Source organism: Eucalyptus grandis, chromosome 3 (genome assembly GCF_016545825.1).
Source record: "Eucalyptus grandis isolate ANBG69807.140 chromosome 3, ASM1654582v1, whole genome shotgun sequence".
NCBI lineage: Eukaryota > Viridiplantae > Streptophyta > Magnoliopsida > Myrtales > Myrtaceae > Eucalyptus > Eucalyptus grandis.
In genome coordinates this window covers 50,660,113-50,669,199 of record NC_052614.1, presented here as the reverse complement: position 1 = coordinate 50,669,199, position 9,087 = coordinate 50,660,113, and the positions used below count along the sequence as shown (strand labels likewise).

The 9,087-nt window shown below is 41.6% G+C and overlaps 1 protein-coding gene across 1 annotated transcript; it reads right to left on the bottom strand.

The window, feature by feature from the left end:
• Window positions 1-740: 740 nt before the first annotated feature.
• Window positions 741-3,179, bottom strand: LOC120291936 (receptor-like protein kinase 2). The gene is made up of 3 exons (XM_039309750.1): window positions 2,870-3,179; window positions 2,152-2,777; window positions 741-1,517 (listed from the first exon to the last, which is right to left on the bottom strand). Exons 1-3 carry the CDS (start codon window positions 3,177-3,179, stop codon window positions 741-743), a joined length of 1,713 nt encoding a protein of 570 aa, XP_039165684.1.
• Between the last annotated feature and the right edge of the window lie 5,908 nt (window positions 3,180-9,087).

Sequence of the window (9,087 nt, the reverse complement as noted above, 5' to 3'; positions counted from 1 at the left end):
CCAGTTCTAGAGAAGTCAAAGATCCTCAAGCAGGATAGTCCACCAATTGCATATGGGATTTCACCGGTAAGATCCCTACAATCCTGGACACGTAACTCTTCTAGGTGAGAGAGATGAACAATCGTGGCAGGCAAACCAGAAATATCAGTTCTAGAGAAGTCCAAGATCCTCGCGGGATAGTCCACCAATTGCATCCGGGATTTCACCCGTAAGATCCTCGCAATCTGGACACGTAACTCTTCTAGGTGAGAGAGATGAGCAATCGTGCCAGGCAAACAAGAAATACCAGTTCTAGACAAGTCCAAGATCCTCAAGCAGGATAGTCCACCAATTGCATATGCGATTTCACTCGTAAGATGCCTACAATCCTGGACACGTAACTCTTCTAGGTGAGAGAGATAAGCAATCGTGGCAGGCAAACCAGAAATACCAGTTCTAGACAAATCCAAGATCCTCAAGCTGGATAGTCAACCAATTGCATCTGCGATTTCACCCGTAAGATCCCTACAATCCTGGACACGTAACTCTTCTAGGTGAGAGAGATGAGCAATCGTGGCAGGCAAACCAGAAATACTAGTTCTAGAGAAGTCCAAGATCCTCAGCGGGATAATCCACCGATTGCATATGGGATTTCACCCGTAAGATCCCTACAATCATGGACACGTAACTCTTCTAGGTGAGAGAGATAAGCAATCGTGGCGGGCAAACCGAAATACCGGTTCTAGAGAAGTCCAAGATCCTCAGCGGGATAGTCCACCAATTGCATCCGGGATATCACCCGTAAGATCCCTCCAATCTGGACACGTAACTCTTCTAGGTGAGAGAGATGAGCAATCGTGGCGGTGCAAACCAGAAATACCAGTTCTAGAGAAGTCCAAGATCCTCAAGCAGGATAGTCCACCAATTCCATCTGGGATTTCACCCCTAAGTTCCCAACAATCCTGGACACGTAACTCTTCTAGGTGAGAGAGATGAGCAATCGTGGCAGGCAAACCAGAAATACCAGTTCTAGAGAATTCCAAGACCCTCAAGCTAGATAGTCCACCAATTCCATTTGGGATTTTGCCCATAAGATGCAAACAATCCCGGACACGTAACTCTACTAGGTGAGGCTGACGAGTGATTATGGTAGGCAAATCAGAAATATTAGTACCAGAGAAGTCCAAGATCCTCAAGCGAGATAGTTGGCCAATTGCATTTGGGATTTCACCCATAAGACCCATATAATCCTGAACATGTAACTCTTCTAGGTGAGAGAGAGGAGCAATCGTGGCAGGCAAACCAAAAATACCAGTTCTAGAGAAGTCCAAGATCCTCAAGCGGGGTAGTTCACCAATTCCATATGGGATTTCACCCGTAAAATCCCTACAATCCTGGACACGTAACTCTTCTAGGTGAGAGAGATGAGCAATCGTGCCAGGCAAACTAGAAATACCAGTTCTAGACAAGTCCAAGATCCTCAAACGGGATAGTCCACCAATTGCATCTGGGATTTCACTCGTAAGATGCCTACAATCCTGGACACGTAACTCTTCTAGGTGAGAGAGATGAGCAATCGTGGCAGGCAAACCAGAAATACCAATTCTAGACAAATCCAAGATCCTCAAGCTCGATAGTCAACCAATTGCATCTGGGATTTCACCCGTACGATCCCTACAATCCTGGACACGTAACTCTTCTAGGTGAGAGAGATGAGCAATTGTGGCAGGCAAACCAGAAATACCAGTTCTAGAGAAGTCCAAGATCCTCAAGCAGGATAATCCACCGATTGCATATGGGATTTCACCCGTAAGATCCCTACAATCATGGACACGTAACTCTTCTAGGTGAGAGAGATGAGCAATCGTGGCAGGCAAACCAGAAATACAAGTACTAGAGAAGTCCAAGATCCTCAAGCGGGATAGTCCACCAATTGCATCTGGGATTTCACCCGTAAGATACCGACAATCTTGGACACGTAACTCTTCTAGGTGAGAGAGATGAGCGATCGTGGCAGGCAAACCAGAAATACAAGTACTAGAGAAGTCCAAGATCCTCAAGCGGGATAGTCCACCAATTGCATCGGATTTCACCCTAAGTTCCCAACAATCCCGGACACGTAACTCTTCTAGGTGAGAGAGATGAGCAATCGTGGCGGCAAACCAGAAATACCGTTCTAGAGAATTCCAAGATCCTCAAGCTAGATAGTCCACCAATTCCATTTGGGATTTTGCCCATAAGATGCAAACAATCCCGGACACGTAACTCTACTAGGTGAGGGTGACGAGTGATCATGGTAGGCAAATCAGAAATATTAGTACCAGAGAAGTCCAAGATCCTCAAGCGAGATAGTTGGCCAATTGCATTTGGGATTTCACCCATAAGACCCATATAATCCTGAATATGTAACTCTTCTAGGTGAGAGAGAGGAGCAATCGTGGCAGGCAAACCAAAAATACCAATTCTAGAGAAGTCCAAGATCCTCAAGCGGGGTAGTTCACCAATTCCATATGGGATTTCACCCGTAAAATCCCTACAATCCTGGATATGTAACTCTTCTAGGTGAGAGAGATGAGCAATCGTGGCAGGCAAACCAGAAATACCAGTTCTAGACAAGTCCAGGATCCTCAAGCAGGATAGTCCACCAATTGCGTCTGGGATTTCACCCGTAAGATCCCTACAATCCTGGACACGTAACTCTTCTAGGTGAGAGAGATGAGCAATCGTGGCAGGCAAACCAGAAATACCAGTTCTAGACAAGTCCAAGATCCTCAAGGAGGATAGTCCACCAATTGCATCTGGGATTTCACCCGTAAGATCCCTACAATCCTGGACACGTAACTCTTCTAGGTGAGAGAGATGAGCAATCGTGGCAGGCAACCAGAAATACCAGTTCTAGAGAAGTCCAAGATCCTCAAGCAGGATAGTCCACCAATTGCATCTGGGATTTCACCCATAAGATCCCTACAATCTTGGACACGTAACTCTTCTAGGTTAGAGAGATGAGCAATCGTGGCAGGCAAACCAGAAATACCAGTTCTAGACAAGTCCAAGATCCTCAAGCAGGATAGTCCACCAATTGCATCTGGGATTTCACCCGTAAGATCCCTACAATCCTGGACACGTAACTCTTCTAGGTGAGAGAGATGAACAATCGTGGCAGGCAAACCAGAAATATCAATTCTAGAGAAGTCCAACATTCTCAAGTTGGATAGTCCACCAATTGCATTTGGGATTTCACCCGTAAGATCCCTACAATCCTGGACACGTAACTCTTCTAGGTGAGAGAGCAATCGTGGCAGGCAAACTAGAAATACCAGTTCTAGACAAGTCCAAGATCCTCAAGCGGGATAGTCCACCAATTGCATCCGGGATTTCACCCGTAAGATCCCTACAATCTGGACACGTAACTCTTCTAGGTGAGAGATGAGCAATCGTGGCAGGGCAAACCAGAAATACCAGTTCTAGACAAGTCCAAGATCCTCAAGCGGGATAGTCCACCAATTGCATCCGGGATTTCACCCGTAAGATCCCTACAATCTGGACACGTAACTCTTCTAGGTGAGAGATGAGCAACCGTGGCGAGGCAAACCAGAAATACCAGTTCTAGACAAATCCAAGATCCTCAAGGATAGTCCACCGATTGCATATGGGATTTCACCCGTAAGATCCCTACAATGATGGACACGTAACTCTTCTAGGTGAGAGAGATGAGCAATCGTGGCGAGCAAACCCGAAATACCGGTTCTAGACAAGTCCAAGATCCTCAAGCTGGATAGTCCACCAATTGCATCTGGGATTTCACCCGTAAGATGCCTACAATCCTGGACACGTAACTCTTCTAGGTGAGAGAGATGAGCAATCGTGGCAGGCAAACCAGAAATACCAGTTCTAGAGAAGTCCAAGATCCTCAAGCAGGATAGTCCACCAATTGCATCTGGGATTTCACCCCTAAGTTCCCAACAATCCTGGACATGTAACTCTTCTAGGTGAGAGAGATGAGCAATCGTGGCAGGCAAACCAGAAATACCAGTTCTAGAGAAGTCCAAGATCCTCAAGCTAGATAGTCCACCAATTCCATTTGGGATTTTGCCCATAAGATGCAAACAATCCCGGACACGTAACTCTACTAGGTGAGGGAGACGAGTGATCATGGTAGGCAAATCAGAAATATAAGTACCAGAGAAGTCCAAGATCCTCAAGCGAGATAGTTGGCCAATTGCATTTGGGATTTAACCCATAAGACCCATACAATCCTGAACATGTAACTCTTCTAGGTGAGAGAGATGAGCAATCGTGGCAGGCAAACCAAAAATACCAGTTCTAGAGAAGTCCAAGATCCTCAAGCGGGGTAGTTCACCAATTGCATATGGGATTTCACCCTTAAAATCCCTACAATCCTGGACACGTAACTCTTCTAGGTGAGAGAGATGAGCAATCGTGGCAGGCAAACCAGAAATACCAGTTCTAGACAAGTCCAAGATCCTCAAGCAGGATAGTCCACCAATTGCATCTGGGATTTCACCCGTAAGATCCCTACAATCCTGGACACGTAACTCTTCTAGGTGAGAGAGATGAGCAATCGTGGCAGGCAAACCAGAAATACCAGTTCTAGAGAAGTCCAAGATCCTCAAGCAGGATAGTCCACCAATTGCATCGGGTATTTGGCTCGGTAGATTCCAACAACCTTGGACACGTAACTCTTCTAGGTGAGAGAGATGAGTGATCATTATAGGCAAACTAGAAAAACCAGTTCCAGAGAAGTCCAAGATCCTCAAGCGGGATAGTCCACCAATTGCATCTGGGATTTCACTCGTAAGATCCCTACAATCTCGGACATGTAACTCTTCCAGGTGAGAGAGATGAGTGATTGTGTTTGGCAAACCAGAAATACGAGTACATGACAAGTCCAAGATCTGCAAATGGACAAGATTTCCAATCTCATTTGGGACTTTGCCTGATAGATCCAGACACTCTGGGCAATGTAACTCTTTGAGCATCACCAGTTGTCCAATTGCGTCCGGTAACCTTTTTAACTTTGTATGTCCCATTTTGATAGTTTTGAGTTTCTTTAGATTTCCAATGGAATTAGGGAGACTGTCTATCGCTGAGAATGACAAATCCAACTTGACCAATGATACTAAATCGCAGAGAGAGTGTGGGAGCTTCTTTATCCGCTCGCATCCTTTTATAGAGGAACATGTACTTTTTGCTAATCCTCCGATAGAGTTCGAGAGTTTGTTCATTCCCTTGCAATAATTTACACTAAAGCTTGACAAAGATTTCAAATTCCCAAAACTCTCTGTGAGTGTGACCAATTTGGAAGATCCGGAGAAGATGAACTCTGTCAAAGATTTTAAAGAACCAACCTCTTCAGGCAACTCCTCAACAGAGTCACATCCATCCATATTCAAAGTTTTTAAGAGCTGTAGTTTACTAATGGAGCAATCAACCATAATTAAGTTGGAGCAGCCAGCAAGTATCAATATCTCCAAATCCAAGAAGTCAGACAAGTCAGGTGTCCTTATTAAGCATTTGCAGTTTCTCAGGTCCAAAACTTTCAGCTTTTTTGCCATCTGCACAATTATGTGTCTTAAAACAAAACTCCATAGCCAAAAGACTAGAGTATCCTTGCTATGAAAACACAAAAAAGGTATAATTCCCAAATCACCCACAAACCCCAAATACCAACATGCTAAGTTTTCTCCACCCACCGTGTAATGACCACAATCTTTAACCAACCCCAACTCCCCCACTCTCTCTCTCTCTCTCTCTCTCTCTCTCAAGCGTAATCTAAAGCCTACTTAATAGTCAGAGATATAAAGTGATGGATTAAAAAATTGTTAAAAATCAATGCAATTTCTAGAAAATCTAGCATGCATAAGATATTTGTAGAATAGGTATTTGCAGAATAGCCTACACGCATACTCACACTTGCATGTTAACAATCAAAATTAACAAAAATGAATGATGCAAAGTGAAGTTGACATAAAAGGTGAGATTGATTTTGGGTATCCTACCTTCAACTTAATAGGAGCATCCATTTTAAGTTGAAAAATTGTAGAAAGATCACAAGAGGTGACTAAATGGCAATTGTTAGCGGGGAGGATACCTAATCGAGTTAAATTGATTTTACACAATATTTGTAGCTCAAAAACTGACCTAAACTTAATTTTAGAAATGGAAAAGGCACTCCATTACATTTTTTTCTCCACCCTGAGTCTATACCATAGATTTCTTTGAGAGTTGATTTGACGATGTAGTTAAAAACTAGATTCAATGTGATACTCCAGCCTTCACTCATTAACTCAAGTTAATTACAAAAGTATAGATAATGTCATTTTCATTTATTTGACAGTTCATTAATGCAATTATAAATAAAACTATTAAATTAGGTTAGCAAGCCCCTTGAATAAAGTCTCGTGATGGTCAAGCTTGCCTTAATTTAAATCATCAACTTAGCTATTCCAACTAAACTTTTGATCCTTTACGCCATTCGAGTGTTACCAATCTCAAACTTAATTCCAATTAATTTTTGTACTACTAAACTTGACTCAAAACTTTTATAGTGATGCAGATCATATCTGATGCATATTGATGCAAAACGGCTACCTTATCGGAGTACACCAATTCCAAATCCTAAGCAACTTTCATAATCATTAAATCAAGGTTATAAACCACATGAAGCATTTTTATATGTGGGATATAATTGGGTTTTGATTTGATTCATGCAAAACATATTATAAACTCAGATGAGATGGGGAGTGCATGCGACCTTTATGTCAATCACACGAGATAATGATACAAAGAAGTAAAATATATGTCTCGCTTCTATCATTGCAAATGAGGTGATGATAGAAAGAAGTATATAGAGTAAAGTCATATCATACCTTCATTTGGCTCCACTCCGTCCCACCATCTCCAATATTGCTCTCCGAAAGGTCGAGCATGACCAAATCACTAAAGTGAAAGTTATTTGCATGGAAAGCCGTTCTCCATGTTTCCCCAAAAAGCCTATCTAGGTGAGGAAGAAAATTCTCAAAGATGCCATCCAAGCCTTTCACTCGAAGGAACCTTAATTTTGATATAGCAGCTAATTCTTCAGCCGTATGGATGCTCTTCCAGCCACTATTGGAACTTAGGCTTAGTGCATCTAGACCTGGATTTCTCTGCCATCAGAGACTCAAGATTAATTAAGCATACAGTTGAAGATATCTTATAAATCATTTGTCAATTTCCCATTTTATACTATTCAAGAAAAATAGTAAGCATGTTAATTGCAATCTTCATAGTTTTTTTATTTTTTCTCAAACTGTGTTTGAAAGTAAGTCAAAAAACTCTTCATACCGCTAGTTTCTTCTGACTTTGCTCAAATTGCTTGTGAAACAGGCTTTGTTGTTTCAGAACTTCCAGAAAACTATGTACTGTTCTACAGAATCTAGAAAAATCTATCTAGTCTCTCTCCAAAAGGCCTTTTGACCTAGGTGTTTGAGAGAGCTCTCACTGAAGACAAATGGGAAGTCAAACTAAGCTAACAATATAATAAAAGCACAATTGCAAGAGGTTTTCATTCAAAATAAAAATTATGTGACATAGTCTTCAATTTTACCTCTTTTTCTCCCATAGCATTGCTATAGCACACTCATGAATCCACGCCCTATTACATTTGAGAGGATATTCTTCAAATATGATGTTCCTTCCTAGATCTCGCAATTGGTCATGCATCCAAAATTTATCATCTCTATTTTTTATCAAGGACCGTTGGAGGAGGACACTAACTGCACTCTGACAATCACCCCACATAATGGCTGGATACGTTTGGTCCTCGTTGGTGAAAAAGCAAGCGATATTCAAAAATACTTCTTTTTCCTCATCCTTCAGTCCTTCATAACTTATCATTAATGCATCACGAACAACCTTCAAAGGACCTTTATTTAACTGCATCAACTCATCTTTCCATTCTCCAATTTCATGACGGAAACGAAGAATTGAACCTATCTTCACGACAGCCAAGGGAAGCATTCCCACTCTACGGACAATTTTCTCTGCAAGGTGCTCATATTCTTTGACGGGAGAGTCTCTTCTGAACGCATGCTCACAAAACAACTGAAGTGCTCGACCAAATTCCATTTCATAAACTTCATAAGTCAACATTCCTTTAGGTTGATTTAGGACTTCTTCACTGAATGATTCCACTTGAGTCGTCAAGATACTTTTGTCCCTAGTTGTGATAATGATCCTACTACCTGAACCAAACCAAACAGACTCTCCGGCGAGCTTCTGGAGTTGCTCTTTCTTGTCTAGATCATCAAGAACAATAAGGACCTTTTTAGTCCTACATACTCTCCTGATCCAATCCATTCCATCATCAATATCTTTGATTTGGACAATATCCGTAGAACCAATAACATTCGATAATAACTTTTTCTGCAAGTTTACAAGACCATCAAAACTATGTTGGGATGATTCTCGAATGTTTTGGAGGAAACTAACACCGTCAAATTGAAGACGTAATTTGTTGAACACAACTTTCGCAAGTGTTGTTTTACCAACACCACCCATTCCATGTATCCCAACAAAACGCACACCACCAGAGTCAACATCCAACTTATCTATTATCAATTTTATTTGGCTATGATCTTCAACCAAATATTCAGGCACATCCACACTTATGCCCGTAAGCTTACGGGAAACCTCTTTAACAACCGATTCAATTAGTTCACCGGGGCTGCAGCAAAACAAGAAATAATTTTTTCATCAACGACATGAAAGAAAATGGTATAAATTTCTTCCGAACATTAACGCAACCATTTCAGTTCACTATGGATGGAAATTAACCGTCATAGTAAGCTGATAAGTACGTTGGAATTTCATGAAAAGCCGCTCAATTTGAAGTATCGGAGATGCTTTAGATAATGCATGAGCCGATTGATGTGAAGTAGACATTCCTGATGGAATGGATGGAGTAAGATTCACAGAACTTAAGAAGGCAAAAAAATTTCATAATGCTTGGAACGACAAACTAACATGCAGTGACATAAAATCCAAAGTGCTTGTATTATTGAGCTAATTTATAGGATTGTGTTGATATAGGAGTTGGATCCTGAG

Bases quoted from the DNA above. Each gene is read 5' to 3' on its own strand.
- LOC120291936 (XM_039309750.1), bottom strand. From the start codon at position 3,179: ATGTTGGACTTCTCTAGAATTGATATTTCTGGTTTGCCTGCCACGATT. The intron at 2,778-2,869 runs GTATTTCTGGTT...GTGAAATCCCAG, and splicing joins CTTGGACTTCTCTAGAACTG to ATGCAATTGGTGGACTATCC. The intron at 1,518-2,151 runs GTATTTCTGGTT...TTACGTGTCCAG, and splicing joins TCTTGGAATTCTCTAGAACG to GATTGTAGGCATCTTACGAG.